The 19,951-nt window shown below is 34.0% G+C and overlaps 2 protein-coding genes across 2 annotated transcripts; both read right to left on the bottom strand.

The window, feature by feature from the left end:
* Nucleotides 1-574: 574 nt before the first annotated feature.
* On the bottom strand, nucleotides 575-3,902 carry LOC110795770 (subtilisin-like protease SBT1.1). The gene is made up of 3 exons (XM_022000787.2): nucleotides 3,743-3,902; nucleotides 2,646-3,429; nucleotides 575-2,393 (listed from the first exon to the last, which is right to left on the bottom strand). Exons 1-3 carry the CDS (start codon nucleotides 3,837-3,839, stop codon nucleotides 815-817), a joined length of 2,460 nt encoding a protein of 819 aa, XP_021856479.2. The 5' UTR covers nucleotides 3,840-3,902; the 3' UTR covers nucleotides 575-814.
* A 2,371-nt stretch (nucleotides 3,903-6,273) lies between these two features.
* Nucleotides 6,274-12,783, bottom strand: LOC110795771 (subtilisin-like protease SBT4.14). The gene is made up of 11 exons (XM_022000788.2): nucleotides 12,475-12,783; nucleotides 12,255-12,349; nucleotides 12,058-12,155; nucleotides 10,898-11,041; nucleotides 10,589-10,694; nucleotides 9,316-9,829; nucleotides 8,009-8,103; nucleotides 7,660-7,884; nucleotides 7,456-7,564; nucleotides 7,163-7,376; nucleotides 6,274-7,070 (listed from the first exon to the last, which is right to left on the bottom strand). Exons 1-11 carry the CDS (start codon nucleotides 12,625-12,627, stop codon nucleotides 6,535-6,537), a joined length of 2,289 nt encoding a protein of 762 aa, XP_021856480.1. The 5' UTR covers nucleotides 12,628-12,783; the 3' UTR covers nucleotides 6,274-6,534.
* Nucleotides 12,784-19,951: the final 7,168 nt, after the last annotated feature.

Raw genomic sequence — 19,951 nt, 5'->3', positions numbered from 1 at the left:
ACTTTCGAATTAACAAAACTTGTGATCATTCTTTCTTCATGAAGTGGAAAGGAACTTTTTTTTTTTTTTGGCACCATTACAAAGTGGACGATGATGACTATCTACTACACTAGCCCTTTTTTCTTTTTTTAAGGTTTATAATTTATGGTTTATCACCAAACACTGCTTATAAATATTACTCAGTATATACATGAACATGGAAAATGTGCCATCAAAGAAAGGATAAACTAAAAGAGAAATGGACAATAATGAAGTAGTTTTTCAAAATGAGGGAAATTACCCGGTATATTCGAGATTCTTTTAAAGATTTCTTTATTACAATTTAGTTTTATTTGATATTTTAAATCTATTAAAAAACTTAACAAATTGTACTCCCTTTAATAGGAAAGTCTTATATGCATGTGATGTGTAGAATTGTGTACTTGCAGGTTGCAAGACAACTTGTACACGCTATCACGCAACATACAAATCAAAACCGTCTTTGATGTTCAAGTTTAGTTTGATGCCATACTGGGAGAGTACAAACTTAGGAATATGAACTAAACTTCTTGCATAACAACTGAACAAAATGACATAACACAAAGAAGAAAATTCTCTTACAATAGATTTTCACAATTTTAAATTAGACACAAATCTGAAATCAGTAGCTAGCTTTCAATAAGCTAATAATCTCTATCAGCCTTAAAACAAGAACAAAGTTACCCTCCAAATAAATAATTTGAATACATTAATTAGTATCTGAAGGTTTTATGTTCAGCATAAACAATATAGTTTCCCCATAATTTTTGAGGAATCAGTGAAAATAATCTTGAGATTACTGCCAAGTTACTGCAATAGGACTTCTAACACTATAATGTCCACCCACCCAAACCAATGATCCAAACAGTGAAATACCTGATCTGGTTGTAATATTTGCTCCTGATCCTGTAAAACTCACCTTGTAACTTAGCTTCTGACCCAGTTTCTTAAAGGTCAACACCTGGGGTTCAACACTAATCTTCACATTTTTCGGTTTTTCCACAAAAACCTTGTAACTAATCTTAGGAGTTCCTACATTAGTCACTGTTCTCTTGTAAGTATATGTAGTTGTTCCTTTTTTAAAAGCTTCGAAAACAACTGAGAAAGAAGGATAATTCAGGTCACCAGGCTGAAGGCGTTGTCCCTTCTTAACTTTTGGGCAGCTATACTTCTTTCTTCCCAAAATGGAAACCTGAGCATCAGTGTAATTGATACTGCATAGATAATGCAAGTAGTCTTCTCCACTGATGTCGTATACAAGGCCCGGATCAGAAGCTCCTTCTGGGTTGGCATGACCCGACCCAAATGAAAAAGGGGTCGCGAATTTGGTACTTTTGGTTACATATGCATCAGAAATGAGGTGCTGTTTGTTGTCATGAGTATAAGCAGAGGTCATAATGGCTGATTTTATAGCAGCTGGTGACCAATCTTTATGAACTGATTTTACTAATGCAGCTATTCCACTAAGGTGAGGGCAAGACATTGAAGTACCTGAGACTATATTGAACTGCACCCTTCTGTTATCATTTTTCAGCTCAGTTGGTGAAATAGTTGGAGGCCAAGCAGCCAAAATATTCACCCCAGGGGTAGTTATGTCAGGCTTGACAACATAGGGGTCCACAAGGCTCGGGCCTCGGGATGAGAAGGCCGCCACCACGGGGGCCCGTGCTCCATATCTCGTCCCGTAAAATGAAATTGTAGCTGTTAAGTTTTTGTTTTGGAGATAGTATCCTTTGATGGACTTAGCAGCTGAAGCTCCAACAGTTGTGGCAGGCAGAACATGCGGGTCAGCAAAAAGCTCTTCTCCTTGAATAGGACTATTAAGAAGTATCATCCCTGCTCCTCCTGCTGATTTTACAACAAATCCCTTCTCGGTTCTTCCGTTTAAACCACGGTCACAGAGGACTATCTTGCCTTTCACAAGGGTCGAAGATAAGGACCCGTTGATGCAGAACTCGGCCCTGATTCCTCCTGCTGTTTCTTTGTACACTATAGGAAGTTGATTTGTCTTCCTTGCACCAGAATAAAGAGATGAACCTTTAAATGTTTTTCCATTACTTAACGTAACTTTAGTAGGGAAGGTTCGGTCAGTGTAGCTAGCTGCAACAGTCATCATCCATGGTGCCATGTTGCCAACAGTTGAAGGGATTGGGCCGGAATTTCCTGCAGAACATGAGAAGAAAACACCCTTTTCCATGGCTCCAAAAGCCGCTATTGCCATGCTGTCCTGGTAATAAGGCCTTGGAAGTCCACCAAGGGAGAGAGAAAGAACATCAACTCCATCAGCTACTGCTTGTTCTATGGCAGCTAATATGTCAGAGCTAGCACAGCCCCTGTCCCAGCAGACCTTATATGCTGCTATTCTTGATGTAAACCTGTAAAGATATATAATAACAGTCAAGCTTATTAAAAATGAGTTAATGAAACAAATAAACAATTCATTTTTGCAGGCTTTTTGGGAATTATACCCGCGCAAAGTGGTTAGGGGTAAACCCGAATACATCTTAACCTCCTAGGACCTTTCATATCAGCATATGTAACCATTTTAACCATTTTTTATCAAGTGAAGATTAATATTTAGTGTTAAAAACATCATGACAATTGATCACTTTGGTTTGAGTAAATACCTCATTCCACTGGCAATACCGTTGGCCATTCCATAGAGGCTAGCTTTGGGAATCATATTTCCTGCTGCCGTGGATGCAGTGTGGGTCCCATGGCCGTTGGAGTCCCTGGGAGACCGGAAGTCCTTTGTTCCGTTGATTTGGCCATTAATAGCCTCATATCCTTTAAGGAAGGCCCTAGCACCTATAAGCTTCTTATTGCAGTTAGTAGCTGAAAAGTTTGAGCCTTTTTCACAAGTGCCTTTCCATCTTGCTGGAACCTGAGGCAATCCTCTATCATGAAAACTGATATGTTCAGGCCAAATTCCAGTGTCAAGAACACCTACTATGACATCTGATGCCAAACTAGATTCATTCCATAAACCTCGGCCAAATTCAAGGCCAAGAAAATGGGTTGAATATGTGGTGTGGAGGTTTAGCATCTCATCAGGAGTTACAAAAAGTACTCCGTCAATATCAGTTAAGGATTGGTATTGTTTGGTAGTTAGTTTAGCAGCGAAACCATTCATGGTAGTCTCGTAGGTGTAAAGAAGCTCGGGAGCCAATGATTCTTCATCTTCATCTTCATCATCGTGAGCTTCTGGTTTTTTGACAGAGTTCAGAATTGCTTCATACCATTCTCGGGGTTGCTTGTTCAAACTATTTAGCTCAACCATTTTAGAAGCATCAGTGTGAACTATGTATGTTGTTCTGTCAGCAGATGCAATTGCTGTTGCTGCTACCAAAGCTAGTAGGACTAGTTGCCACACCATCCTCATTGGGACCATATTGGTGGCTGCGCCTGCAACTGCAACAATGGATATCAGTAAGCACTCATATCTTGAATATCAGAAGAATAGAGCATTCCATGATCAAATTAAGATTAACTCAAAAATATGGAAGTAAATCAGTAGAAACAGCAAAATTATCAGCATTTGCACTATTCTTTCAGAAACAGTAGCAGAAAACAATAGAATATCCCAATCCTAAAAGAAAGTAAGAAACTAATCTGAGATGCAATATTGAAATACATTGATCACATACAGTCATAATAGTCAAAACAAAAAGTGTAACAAGATTCATGAAGATAATGTTCTTGAGCGGAGGCAGAGGATACTTACTTTTGTTTCTGCACCCGCCACAAGTAAAACTGAACAAGAGAATGGTGCATAACTTCAGTAGATGGGATTGTTGTTTATATAAGCAAACCATACACATAGAAGCAAGCGAAACTATGGCTCTTTATTTTCCTTAATGCTATGCAATGATGACAAATCTCTTTTTAGGTAGGAGATGTGATTATTTTGCAAGCTAATTTTTTGGACCAGCTGCCTCATTTGGAAAGGGTTTACCAACTGGTGTAAAATTAAAAACAACCAAAGAGGGATGTCTAGGCACTCCTGGTAATCTACTAAACTATGAATCAAGGTGAAAAAGGTTGAAATTTGCATTTTATCATGGATTTGGGTACATCACACTGTTAACTGAGTACAATTCATTTGATTCTTCTAGGGAATAAAGGAATTACTGAATTTGAATACAGTTTCAGTTACGCCTGTTAATAATTGTTCTGCGTGTAGGTAAGTGACCATCCTTAGATTTCATGAGAAAATAAGCTCAATTATTTTAGACACCCATCCTTCATTCCTTCCCCCACAAAAGTTGTAGGGAAATTCGAAAGTCAAAACCTAATTATTCCAACTTCTTCATTTCACCTTAAGTACTTGTGTTGAATCCTCAACAGTTTTGAATCCTCAACAGTCCGAAATGGGTATCAGAGTTTGGAGACTATTTTTAGACCAAAAAAGTTCATAAAATAACCGTGCCTGGTACTTGGACACGAACCCTTGTCTGACATGAGTACAGGAGTACTAACATGTTAAATCAGACTACTCTATATACTTTTCTCTGATCTCCCGACTTCTGTTTTTACTAGAAGTTATTAAAAATGTGTGAAGTTTTAACAGTTTGACAGTGATGGCATTAATCCCAGCAGGTTACGCTGAGGAATAACTTGTACGATTCCAAATTTTCGGTTATGATTGAGTGAGTCGACAAGAAACGTAAGAAAGTGCAGGTGATGGAAGAGAGAGCAAATCTGAGTGGTACTTTCTTAAGATAGGAAAAAGATAACAAAATTGATGAACAAATTGATGAAAAGCATGCTAAATGGCTACTCCACAATGATAGTATGATACAAAAAAGGGTCATTATGAAATAACTTCCCTTTGAGTCTTACCTAAGCCTAATACAGGGATGGGCGTGTAGGCAAAAGTAGCATGATGGTTATTCAACAAACATGCAAACCATCAAAACATGCATGTGAAGTCTGACAACATCATCAACAAATTTAACTTGAAGCATAAATTTAACACCCAAGAATACCATAATTGTCTGTAACTATTAAATTCAATAATCTCACGTTTTCACATAATAATACAAATTAATTATTCTAATTAACTATATCAGTTTTTACCCTTTCAAAGTTCAGCAATAATGTCATTACAAGGATGCAAGAGACACTGAACTGTATCATCAAAATAAGACATGTTTTAGATTAAGAGTGCCCGAGATAAGTAATCATAATTAGTCAAGTGGGTTAAATACACATACTTTACTTTGAAGTCTGGTTAGATCTCATCAGTCATCATTGATTTGTCGCCTGGCTGAGAAATGTCTGATATTTGACTTACTTTGCTTTTTCCTGAAGAAACAAGTTTGTTTCATCATGAATGTCGGTGGGTATTACTCCGGTATGATAAAAATAGGAGAAAACTGAGTTCCAGTTTACAGTAGCTCGAATGCTCAATTCACAAACCCAACTCATTCATTAATCATGTCTAATTTTGGGGTTAAAATTAACAACTCTACTGATCGAGCAGACATTTCTTTGTTGCCATACTTCACTGCTCAGCAATGCTCTGTTCTTAAAACAGCAAACATAGCCAAAAATCCAATTGTGTTGAACTTTTTACCAGATTTCTTGCTGTTATTCTCCCAGCTTCGAGAAACTTCCCACCCTTTTCTAATGGCACGATATTGGAGACTAAAAGCTTAAAAGAATTAGCTGTATGAAAAATGCTCAAAACGAAAATTAGCAATCAGTTATTTTGAGGGAGTACAAGTAGAAGAATCTAGAAGATTATATGGTCATACAACCAATACCAATATACCATATCCTAAGTCACACATACATTTCTATTACATGGTAATCACTTTCTTGCTGAACCGAACTAATAATGTATTCGCTCTATGGACATTAATTGTTGTTTAGCCTTTTCATTAACAGAAAGAGAGCAAGAGTCATCCAGTAGCAAACCTGTTTTCTGGTCTCTGACATGATTTCTTCACCAAAGTTCTTGCACGACTGCTATTCTCAGAGTTTTGCTCCAGTCTGAGCACCTGTCCTTTTTCTCCTACTGTGGGAGTGCAGTATAGATCAAATGTATTAATTAATTAATTTAGCACATGTAAATACTAAGGATTTCCCTTGGCATTTGACTCATCCTGTAACCCTGGACATACAGTGTATATTATGAATGGGAGTGTACAACACAGTTGCCTTCTTAGGGAGTCACATACAATCTATCTGACACTGCCAGCAAAAACCTTTGAACCCTGAATTTTTTTCCCTTCGTTTTCAGCATTGCAATTATAGAGTAATGCTTGATCACTGATCAGCCAATGTGAACATACACCATATACAAGTCTCAAGCTAGGTTGTTCTGAAAATATTTTACATAAGAGGAATTGAAACAACTTTCAGAGTTGAAGGACAGATCCAGTAAACATAATTTATTCCACTATGAGTCCTCTGTTATATACAAGTCTATAACATTGATCCTATTGGTTACTAACAAATGACTAAAGATGACCTGACTCTGGTTTGCTTGTACATCTAAAACGTCTACTTTTACGTTTTATAAATGACAATTGGACTCCGAACTACATGACGGGAGCTTTTCCAAATGAGAGAAGCTGATAAGATTTTTGCACCTGATAGGGGATTTGCCTTCACCACAACCTTGAAACTCCGCATCTCCAAGGCACGAGAAAATGAAAGACGTGTAGGTTTAACAGTAATATTGACACCTTTGGGGGCTCTAACAATGGCATTGTAGACGGAATTTGAGGGACCCACGTTTGTAACTCTTCTGCGGAACACTGCCATTGCTGGCTCTTTCTTGTTCTTTAACTTCAACTGCATTGTTGGATAATTGAGAGAATCATGGCCGAATGCAGGAACTAAAGCAGAACAATTGATGGACTTTGAACCAACAAGAACGGACAATGAAGCCCCACTGTAGCCCTCCTTGCACAGGAACTGAATGTAAGACAGTTCATCCATGTCATACACTAAGCCTGGACTCTTTGCTTTGAGTGGATTTATTTGACCAGCACCATAAGCAAATTCAGCATCTTTATTGAGCCTTGAGCTCATAGGCCTCGCTGTTAAAAAGGAAGATTTAACCAAGACATTAATCAAGCATTAACCTCAAGAAAAGTAATTAACAACTGAAAATTTTACTACCCATTCATACCGGTAGTAACGATAGAAGACCTAATGGCGGCAGGCGACCACTTTGGATGAAATGACTTGACATAGGCAGCAACCCCAGCAGCATGGGGGCATGCCATGGATGTTCCAGACATGATAGTAAATTTTGAATGTTGGTTGTCACCCTTTAACCCAGTCAATGACTTCAAGGGGGTATAAGCCGCCAAAATATCAATTCCAGGGGCAGCAATATCCGGCTGTACGTGAATAATACGAGTGGAAATGTCAAATTACAGATCATTGCCATATTACCTACAGATTGGTATTAACATGTACCTTGAGAAGTCGTACAGATCCTGGATTTGGACCTCGGGATGAAAATGAACCAATAAACGGAGCTGAAATATTTACTTCCTGGGATCTGTGTATTGTCGCTGTTGGTGAACTGCCATAATATATATGCAAGAAAATCAACAATTACTTCGACTAATTAACTTGCTTCAGTTCTACAATGAATTAGCTGTCTGTAGTTATGTATACCTTGATTTATGGATATAGTCATAAATTTTTTCACCAACAGTATAATTAACAATGGTTCCTGGCGCCATGAAAATCATTGCAACATCAAGAAACCGTGAGCTTGCAACAATAGCACCAACGCCCCCATTTCCTTTCACCACTGAATCAACTCCCCAGTTCTGTAGTTTGCACAGAACAAGCTTCCCTTTAACCTTGGAAGAGCTTATTGAATCTTCCAGGCAGTATCTGGTTCAGCATTGCAACATTATGCTTAGTCAGAACAAAAGTTGATCTCCACTATACGGGACTCAGTTGCAATGGCAAAAGTCACTGTCTCACTGGCCTCATAGGAGTCCATAGAGTGAAGTACCTTGCATTTTCCTTGTTATCTGAATTCTTAGCCACATCTTCCCCACTGACAATACTAAAAGATCTCCCAGAATCAAACAAGTCAATCCCAGCTCCCTGCTCAACAGACAAAAGGTCAGTAAAAGGAGAAGTTCTACTTCGTAATATTTTTTTTCCTTTTCTGTTTATGGAAACTTATGGCAACTTAAGGTAGCTTGTTCCTTCTGAAAAACTGAAAGAAAGAAAAGAAACATTCTAGCCTACACGCAGTTTAACAAAGATGAAGACATCAAAATAGCCATCTATTTATATATCAAATGAGCATAACCTTCAGCTAAAATATACAAGCCCCCTGATGTTAGCTAGCAAGATTCTTCCCTTTTAATTTCGAGTATTGACTTCATTAACACTTTGTAGTAACAAAATGGCCCCATAAGAAACTAGTCCTAATTGGAACAAACATCAGAAAATACAACAAGTCTTCAAACCCCTACGCCTTTTCAACTTCATTCTATTTTTTTTAAGGGGACTTCAAACCTATTTTTATGCTCATCACAAATTTATCTGTCAGCTGACACTATCACTCCCTTGCACACTGAACCAACATCAAACAAGTTACCAAGTTACTCTATAAGTGCCCCCCCCCCCCCCCCCCAAACACTAAACCGAAAATGTACTGTCAGTACTTATCTCGAAAATGTACTGTCAGTACTTATCTCGAAAATGCCCCCATATCAACCATTGCTAATTTGCTATCCCAAGAAGAATGGCATCAGCCAAAGAAATCCCCATAATAAATTCAAGTCTATGAGATGTGCAACTCAACTCAACTCAACTCAATAGGATAAAATCTTGTTTCATGTAGCTGAAGCCATTATTGGGATAAGGCTTCGGTATTATGGTGGTGGTGGTTGTTGAGATGTGCCAATCAATTCTTCCTTCCTCCCCTCCACCGCTCCAACCCAACAAAAAAAAATGCATAAATTCAAGATTTTCTTGCATTTAGCTCAACTTAACTCACATTCCAAAATACATAAACACCAAATAAATTTCCACATCCACCAACATAAATCCCTAATAAATAAATAAAAACAACTTATCAAACTCTCCATCATAATTTCACTTCATTAACATCAAACAAGGCCATTGGAAAATAAAATACAAATTTTAAACTAAATTTGGTATTATTATCATTTCTCAACCTATTCAAACCTCATAACACAAAAAAGCCCCAAAACTAAAATAAAAAGGGGGAAAAACTCGATTAAAAACCCTAATCTAAAATAAATTAGACAACCAAATAACAAGACAAAAAGGCAAGGAAGTTACCGAAACGGAGTTGCCATTGCCGAGAGAAATCTTACTACGAAACCCACGATCAATTCCACTAGCAGCAACACTCAACATCCACGGAGCATGATTCGATACAGTCCCAGAAGTGGGTCCATCATTTCCGGCGGATCCCACTGTGAGGATCCCCTTCCTCATAGCATGGAAAGACCCAATGGAAATGGAATCAGAAACATACCCAGCAGAGGGTCCGCCAATGGAGATACTGATCAGGTCAACGCCGTCGGAGATGGCGTGGTCAAACGCGGCGAGGATGTCCATGTCGGAACACCCGGAGGACGCCCAGCATACTTTGTAGACGGCAATTCTGGCGGAGGGAACGGCGCCACGGGCTGTTCCGGCGGCGAGATCGGAGAGGCTAGCGTTTGGAACCAGGGTTCCGGCGAGGGTTGAGGAGGTGTGGGTGCCGTGACCTTCGACGTCAATGGGTGAGAGAGTGTCGGAGGGGTCTGGGACATTGTCGAGCTTGAAGTAGCGGGCTCCTACGATTTTGCTGCATTTTTCATGTGTTAGCGCCAAAACAAAATTGAGGTACAAGCCGTACAATTGTACAAGTACTAAGCATTATTGTAATCTTTTTTTCAAAAAAAACTGGTCTTGGACTCTGGGGCATCCCGCCCGAAGATCATGGCACTATGAAGGGTCAGCCCTACTACGTATATGGGCCATGAGTCGGATGCACCATATTTTTAAGAAAAATAAGATAAGGCATGACATGATATGACACGATACCACATAACACGATAATGCATGTAGCATCGCGTGGCAAGCTTGCGTGGTGCTCGTGTCTAGGCCTCCTAGTGGGGCGGGCATAGCCAGCCACAAAGCATTCGGATTCAACGAGAGTTGCATCCAGGCCACCTTATAGACATGAGATCATTTGTAAGTTTGTAACTACGTAAGTAGTAATAGTCACATGAAACTGTGAGTTGATATAACGATCCACTAGGCGAGGACTGGTCTATGGCTAGCTTGGTTTGGAGTTATATATACATGACACAAGTTTGGTTTTACATTCTTGAACTTCTTTTGGTTGGATGAGGGTGGACTATTTGTGTACATTGGATCAATATGGTGCATGGTATATATGTAAGTCAAAGAACTATTAGATCAAAAAATTTACAGTCAACTTAACCTAGTTAGATTGGAGAGTATTAGACCCCTTAAACCACAATTGGTAGTTATATTTGACAACTGCCCTTTTAGCACAATAAATATAACATACAATATGTGAATAATGAAGTAAAATTACTTGTTGCATCCTGAGAAATTAGCATGGTGAACACACGTTCCTCTCCATTTTGTTGGGGGTGGACCAAGCCCATCATCCTTAAAGCTCTCAGATTCTGGAGTTATCCCTGTAACAAAATCCACTAATAAAAATGAAAATTGATTTAAATGTATTTGTGGATAAATTATTTATGATTTGTAATCTCCTTTGGTACGTGGGTGATGAAATTTTGTGTAGAAAGCTATTTATTTATAGGTAAAAGAACATATATTGAATATTGATACTAATATACATGTTAGTAGAATAAATACCAGAATTAAAAGTAATGACCTGTATCAAAAAGACCAACAATGATGTTACTCTCTGTCTTCAATTTCCTCTTGGCTGATTGAGGAAACCTAACAAAATCCCATGACCTTGTTGTGTGTAGCTTATGATATTTGTTTTCAAACATCCAAAGCACCTCATCATAATCTGTAAACAAAATTGTTCTTTCTTTTTAGTTTAAAGGAGAGCTTGTAAATAGCGTAAAAGTCAACATGACAAAGACGGAGCTAAAAAATTTTAATTGGAGTGTGGTTGCATGCTGAAAAAATATATTGGTGGTGTTTGGTTGTTAGAGATTTGGTAGAAAATTAGAGGATTGGAGCAATTTAGAGGTTTGACCTTTCAAAACCTCTAATTCAGGTGTTTGGTTGTTAGAGGTTTGGAATATATAGTTGATTCTTCTCAAACCGCTAAATCCAAAAAGTAGCTGGGAGCAACATTTTTCATTAGAGGATTGAGATTTTAACGTGAATTTACCACATTGTCCTCAACAACCTAATGTTTTACGTTAATTCATTTTACTGCTTTCGTTATTTCATTCTCTTACCTACAGTTCAAAATGAAATCTTTCACCTCCATAGTGATCCAAGGTAAGAATCCTTCCTTGTAATTTTTTTTCTTTCCCAATTTTTTTCTTATTATTTACTGCCCTTTTCTATTTATTTTGGAATTTTTTCTTGAATTATTTATTTTTTTATTTATTTGCACAAACATGTACAAATAATTTTTGCAAAATATTGTTTAATTATTTTCATGATATATGTAGTACATTTTATTCCACAAAAATATATTATACATGTATATCTATCATATTAACAATTTGTACTTTTAAGTTAAACAATTCAATATGACAATGTCCTTATTTGTCATTTTACATATTCAAACAGCTAACAGCTATTTACCAAACACCTTTATACAAACTGCTAATCCAATCAGCTAGTCAAAACTGCTAATTCAATAAGCTAGTCAAAACTGCTAATTCAATCCGCTACAGCTAACCGCTAACCGCTAATCACCAAACAGGACCATTCTTCTTTCTTTTTATATTTTGATATAGGAGTATGTATTGTAAGGATATTTTTTCATGCACCTCATTAGCCGCCGCTACTGTAACATGATGCCATATTTCTAGAACGAAAAAAAATATTTAAAAAAAAACAAACCAGACAAAGTCTCTGCTTCGTCATTGGATAGTCTGGCAGCAAACGCATTGAAGCTTTTGTGATAACTGTGAACTATTGATTCTCTGGCATCAAATTCACTGATCAACAGAAAATTCATAACGAAGTATTATAATTAGTTACATATATGTATAAATTAAACATAATCAAAATAACATCAAGTGTAATTATCTCATTACCTTCCTTTAAGATTGGAGAGTACATCAATATGTGCTCGATTCGCCGAAGCTTCATCTTCTGGTTGGTGATTTCCCAGGTAAACAATGTAATACTTCTGCATGACATATTTAAGAAAATTGCACCCTTATATTATTCTTTTTTTTTAAAATGTATAACAATATATGAACAAGGTGTTCAATATGGAGTATACATTCAATGGAATAAAGATGTAGATGCAACCTTTTCGACGTCGTCGTCTGGGTCGATTGTGGTGGCAGCTAAGACAGCAGATATTGAAAGAAGGAAGATGGTGAGGAGGATTTTGAGAGTGTTTTCAAATCTTGGAGGCATGGCCACTTTTCTCAGTATAATGCTCTGTTTCATGTAGGACATGGTAACGTTTTATAAACTTGTATAAAAAGACTAATTTAAATACATGATGGTCCAGACTGATGTTCACGACCTGGGATCGAATCTCGTATATTTGTCACACGAAGTTTATAACTAGTAAGAGGTCATTTTTAATCCGGATTGGCCGAAAAGTTTACTAAAATATGTCATATGGATTATGTACGAGTATTAATTAGTTAGGGATAGAGGGAGTGATAAAATTTAGGGGCTAAGTCAAGTCACTTAACAAACAACCAATGAACACTAAACTTGCAGCAACCACAAACATGTCTTGTCTTGAAATACAAGTGTTTATTAAGCTAAGGAACCATGTGAACAAATATTAGTTTATGGAAATGCTGCTTTTTTCTTATATGTACCATAGTCCTTGATTATGGTCGACTGTAAAACACATGGAGTAAATAATCTGTGTTGTTGATTTTACTAAAAAAATCTTAGTCATTCGATTTTTAAAAAAAAATGTTTGATCTGCTAAAGGAATAAGATAGGGGTTAAAAAAGTTTCATTTCATTTTCCCCCTTCCATTTTTTAAAAGATTTTTTTATTTTTTTATTTTTTTTGTTTTAAGATAAAGAAAGAGTATCCCTAAAGGAATACCAAAGAAAATATGGTGTCCATCTAAGTAGATGAGCATTTTCCCCCTTCCATTGATGTTAAGTACAAAGTACTTCGTATGTTGTTATAAGCACCCTGTCAAATTTGGAAAAAAAAAAGGGGGTAACTTCATTACTAATTGTTCATCCTGCAGCAACCTTCGTCTATTAGTATTCTATGCAGGTGATGCGTGCATATATTTTAAAAATCTGATTTGATGTATTTCACATTATATATATACTCCGTCCGTATTTATTTAAGAGATACACTTGGTTGAGCACGGGTATTAAGAAAAAGAATTGAATGAAATCCAATATATATATAAAGGAGGCATCTTTGCTGAAATATTAGAACGCCACCTAGGATTACTAATGGTTTCGGCCAATGAAAGATAAAATTTCTAATTCATTTTTGAATTAAAAAAATCGATTGTCATGTAGATAATTAATTAGGTGTCACGTAGATATTTTAAATAATTAATTACTAATATATACAACTCCATCTAAAATCAAACACTATAATAATTTTTTAAAAAATCTAAAATAAAATTCATTCAAAATCAAACACTAATCTAAAATAAAAATAAATAAAATTCGTTATCCAATATTAGAGCGCCATGTAGGGAATCTAATGGTTTCGGCCAATGAAAAATAAGATTACAAAATTAATTTTGAATTAAAAAAGTCGAGTGCCACGTAGATAAATAATCAAACGCCACGTAGATATTTTAATTAATTAATTAATAATATTACGTATATACAATTTCATCCAAAAAACAAACACTCTCATAAATTATTATTTTTAAAATCTAAAATGAAACTTAATGCAAAATCAAAAACTAATTTAATCTAATATGAAGTATATAAAATTGGTATATACATAACGATTTAATAGAATCCGCGCATCGCACGGGCTCAAATCTAGTAAAATAATAAAGCAAGTGGGGTTGGGTAGATATTTTAATAAGTAAATAAGTGGGGACCATATTATTTTGGGGGTGAAAGGTGGGGTGGGTTTCAAAAATTATTTGTTTAATAGGATGGTGGGTCATAAGGTAAATTAGATGTATTATTTAATTAGATGGTGGGGTTGATAAGTTACTAAATATGACAAGTGTATCTCTTAAATAAATACGGCCGAAAAAGGCAGATGTATGAGTGTATCTCTTAAAAAAATACGGAGGGAGTATGACATGAGTTGTAGTTGGCTAAGATGATAGGGAGTATAACTCTAAACTAATAAACGTGGCACGCATACGTTCATAGGAACACATTTTATATACACACGATGCGTGCTTAAATGTATGCATATTTGCTACAATTTGTAACCAAAATTATTATATGAACTTATATGGACTCAACTAAACTTATTCATATGAGTTTATTTTATGAAAGATGTGGAAATAAGGTGAAAAAACATGACCTTACTCTACCATCTCTTGGCAGTTGCTTCATTTGACTTTTCACATGGTTTCTAATACGCATTTTAAGACTCTGCTCTGTTCGACTTATTTTGACTTATTCCAGACAAAATAAGTTCAGACAAGTTCAGATAAGTCCAGGTAAGTTCAGATAAGTTCAGATAAGTTTAAATAATATAAGTTCAGCAAAAAAAAGTTTTTTTTTCAAAGATTTTCACACACAAATAAGTTAATTTCAAACAAAATAAGTTTTTTTTTTCCAGATTTAATAAGTTCATTTAAGTTCAGTTAAGTTTAGTCAAAATAAATCCAACAGAACGGAGCCTTAATCATTTGATCTCCACTTACAAGTACACATTTTAAGAAGTTGTTTTTTTCTAAAAACTACTTTAAAACGACTCCAACAAACTTTAACGTGACCATATTATTTTGTGAAAATACTCAATGGTAGTATGGTACTATGGTACCATAAATAATTGATGTTAACTAATGATACACAATTTATTTCATGTTCCTCTGATACCACTCTATTTCTTTTAAAACTTATTGAACGTAATCAAATATGATGGCAAGAGATTAAACTTGTTAAATTATTTCAGTAGATATTTTTAGAATGCCCAACTTTTTAGGAAAATTTGTCAGAAATGACCTTTTAAAACACAAAAATTGCGACAAATGACCTTTTTTTTAAAAGTTGTGACATAGGACCTAAAATCGATTTTTTGTTGTGAATTGGGACCAACACCCATTTTTTTGGTGGTCAACTCAATTTTCCGGCGTTGACCCGCGCGTCCGTGACTTTAAAAAATGATTATTTTTTCCCCAGATTTTCCCTCAACTTTTCCAGTTTTTCCCCCATTAACTACCTAAAAAACCCGCTCTTTTTCATACACAATCTATCTATATAATATACTAAAAGAGAGGAAATCAATGTGGTGATGACATTTGTCACTCATTGATTGGCCTCTCTTTTAATATTAAAAATAAAGTTAAAAAATAAAATTAAGCAACAAATATTTTACAACACAATAATATCACGTAATATATGTTCAACTTACTGTATTTTATGGTAAGAAAACTAATATGGAAAAATACATAAAAAATTAAAAGATTCATCAATATTTTTACTAGAAATATTTTTACTAACTTATGTACAGGTTTTCCTATATATGTATACATAATAAAATTCTACACATAATCTAATTTGAAACATACATCGCATATATCAGGATAAGTATTTGGAATTTATACGGTTTATAACAGCCATATATACCATAGAAATCTATCTATATCTATATAATATACTAATAGAGAGAAAATCAATGTGGTGACGAAAAATGTCACTTATTTATTCGCCTATCTTATTGGTATAAAATAATTATTAAAAAAAATAAAATACTTAATATTTTGTATATTTTTATTTAAACCTTTTAATTACTTATGGTAATAAATCAATTACACTAAGAAATACTTATTTACTTATAGCAATAAATTTCTTCATTTAAATACATTACTAAAATAACATGTTGAAATATAATGTGTATACGTAAAGATCATTAAAAAATTTATACTAAGAATTTACTTCAATAAAAAAATTACAACATGACAATAATCTGTTTAAAAGAAAAATAAAAATATTTTAACAAGGTTGTCTAAAATATCGTTTTACTAAAAATATATTTAAATGTCTTAGCATATACTAAAATGTTAAACTTAAATTTACTAATGACTATTGTACTATGCATTATCAATTTTTATTTAAAATATGTGTCTTAAATAGATTGCGGATATATATAACGAATATTTACCTTTTCTTTAATATTCGAAGTACTCCGTAGTATTTATGAAGGTTGTTTAAAACATGCTTATTTAAAAAAAAAAATGCTTAATAGCTTTGTATCTTTTCTGTCTCGGATTATAATTTCTACTTATCCTTTATTTAATTGCTTCTTAATCTTTTAAATGAATTTTTTTTCCCAAGAGTTTTATAGTTTCATTTTATATTATTAGTTTATTTATCTTTGATCATTTGTTGGGTATTTTTGCCTTTATTGTACATTGTAATTTAATGAAAAATCTTTTCTTGCAATTTCGAGAGGAAATCAATGTGGTGATGACATTTGTCACTCATTGATTGACCTCTCTTTTAATATTAAAAATAAAGTTAAAAATTAAAATTAAGCAAAAAATATTTTACAACACAATAATATCACGTAATATATGTTCAACTTACTGTATTTTATGGTAAGAAAACTAATATGGAAAAATACGTAAAGAATTAAAGATTCATCAATATTTTTACTAGAAATATTTTTACTAACTTATATACAGGAATTCCTATATATGTATACATAATCAAATTCTTCACATAATCTAATTCAAACATACATCGTATATATCAGGATAAGTATTTGAAATTTATACGGTTTATAACAGCCATATATACCATAAAAATCTATCCATATCTATATAATATACTAATAGAGAGAAAATCAATGTGGTGATGAAAAATGTCACTTATTTATTCGCCTATCTTATAAGTATAAAAAATTTATTATAAAAAGTAAAATACTTAATATTTTGTATATTTTTATTTAAACCTTTTAATTACTTATGGTAATAAATCAATTACACTAATAAATACTTATTTACTTATGGAAATAAATTTCTTCATCTAAAAATACATTACTAAAATAACATGTTGAAATATACTGTGTATATGTAAAGATCATTGACTAAAAAAATTATACTAAGTACTTCAATATAAAAATATTTACAACATGATAATAATCTGTTTAAAAGAAAAATAAAAATATTTTAAAAAGGCTGTCTAAAATATCGTTTACTAAAAATATTTTAAAATCTCTTAGAATATACTACCTCCGTTCCTAAAAGTTCTTTACGCTTTCCGTTTTAGTCCGTTCCTGAAAGTTCTTTACACTCCTACTTTATTCCATTTTTACTCTTATTTGGCCCACCATAACTTACCCACTCACAATACTTTAATATTAGTTTCCACCCACTCACATTGTTGGACAATTTATAGCCACTCATTTTCCATTTGTTACCCCACCATCACATGTTCACCAAAATTCCTTAATTACCGTGCAAATAGTAACCGTAAAGATCATTTAGGAACGGGGGTAGTATTAAAATATTAAACTCAAATATACTAATGACTATTGCATGCATTATTAATTTTTATTTAATATATGTGTCTTAAATAGATTGCTGATATGTATAACGAATATTTACCTTTTCTTTAATATTCGAAGTACTCCGTAGTATTTATCAAGGTTGTTTAAAACATGCTTATTTAAAAAAATTGCATAATAAATTTGTATCTTTTTTGTCTCGGATTATAATTTATACTTATCCTTTTATTTAATAGCTTCTTAATCTTTTAAATGAATTTTTTTCCCAAGAGTTTTATAGTTTCATTTATATTATTAGTTTCTTTGTCTTTGATTTGTTGGGTATATTTTCCTTTATTTTACATTGTAATTTAATGAAAAATCTTTTCTTGCAATTTCGCGGATAATAGAAATCGATGTGGAGCTATGTTTCTCTCTAACTTGCCTATCTTATACTTGATTATATTAAAAGAAATTCCGACTATCTCCCATCATACCTACTTTTCTGTTAAATTATAATATATAAGCTTACAATAACTTATCCCATAAGACTCTGTGAGAAGACTATTGCAACTATTAAATTCGAACTGAGAGGATACATAATATAATATGTTGTTATTTACTCAACTATTCTAATAAGACACTGGAATTGTAGAAGGCTCTATATATAGTAGAATTTTAAATTCAAAATTCTCTTGCCAAAAAACAATTATTGAATCCAGGAGTAGCTTAGAGGCGAGTGTGGATATACGGGTCGGTGGGTAATAGATCGAGGATGAGTTTTATTTTTTACATGTTAAGAATGAGATTGGGAGAGTAAAATACCTTTCTTGTCGTGGGTAACTGGGATAAGGATGAGAATTTTAGACGAGTACGAGTGTGGAGTCCCCGACCAGTTCCAAGGTCATGACTATATACTTATATAGCTGAATAAAGTAAATATTGGAGTAGAGGTTAAGTGATTGGGTAATTAATGATGTAAATATAAAATGATTAAGTAGGTATGACTATCGAAGCGAAGGGTGGATGAGAATAACACTATGATTGACACATGTGATGAACAGAGATGAAAATAATATTGTTTATGTACACTTATTTGTTTTTTTTTTAAAAAATAAATAAGACATTGAATGGGGCAATAACAAATTTATCCATCATTAATTTTAATTAGGAGAATATCTATAAGGTATATGTGTCCCAAGTGTAGTGTAATAAGATAACCAAATTGTGAACAGAGTTTTAAAATTCATAACTCTCTTACCAAAAAATAATGTCGGGTCCAGCCGTATAGGTCTAGGTTTGACAAATGTGATGAGTGGGGATGAAAATAATTTTTTCTATGTACCCTTATTTGTTTTTATTTTTTTTAATAAATAAGACACCGGATGGGGCCACTAACAAAATTCTCCATCATTAATTAGTTTTAATAAGGAGAATATCTAAAAGCTATATATGTCCAAAGTATAATGTAATCAGACAACCAAATTGTCAAATACTCTAGAATAGAGTTTTAAAATTCAAAACTCTCTTACCAAAAAATAACGTCGGTGTCTAGCCATCTAGGACTAGGTTTGACACATTGGGGAATTTTTATTTTTATTTTTAATGTACCCTTATTTGTTTTTTTTTTTTTTTTGATAAATAAGACACTGAATGGGGCAATAACAAATTTATCCATCATTAATTAATTAGGAAAATATCTATAAGTTATATGTTTCCAAAATATAATGTAACCGGACAACCAAATTTTCAAATACTCTTAGAGTTTTAAAATTCAAAACTCTCTTATCAAAAAATAATGTCGGTTCTAGCCCTCTAAAGCTTGGTTTGAAGTGGGTGTGGATACAGGGACGGGTGATGAAGCAAAGTTAATTTTATTTTCCGTCCGCGAGGCGGGGTTTAGGACGGGGATGAGTATTGTACTTTTCGTGGTGACGGGCACAAGGATGAAAATTTTAGGCAGGTATAGGTGTTGAGAGACAAACCCCACCCCGCTTCGAAGTTATCTCTAGCTGAAAAACGTATACGGTGGGGGGAGGTGTTAAATGATCGAGTAATGATTTAGATGATAGGGGAATATTAAGTGGGTGAGACTATTGAAGTAAAGTTAGAACGGATGAGAATAAATTTATGTTTGGCCTGGGTTATGATAGGGGAA

The sequence above is a fragment of the Spinacia oleracea genome, chromosome 2 (assembly GCF_020520425.1).
Source record: "Spinacia oleracea cultivar Varoflay chromosome 2, BTI_SOV_V1, whole genome shotgun sequence".
Taxonomy (NCBI): domain Eukaryota; kingdom Viridiplantae; phylum Streptophyta; class Magnoliopsida; order Caryophyllales; family Amaranthaceae; genus Spinacia; species Spinacia oleracea.
The sequence above is the reverse complement of the archived record's forward strand: the minus strand, read 5'-3'. Positions and strand labels throughout refer to the sequence as shown.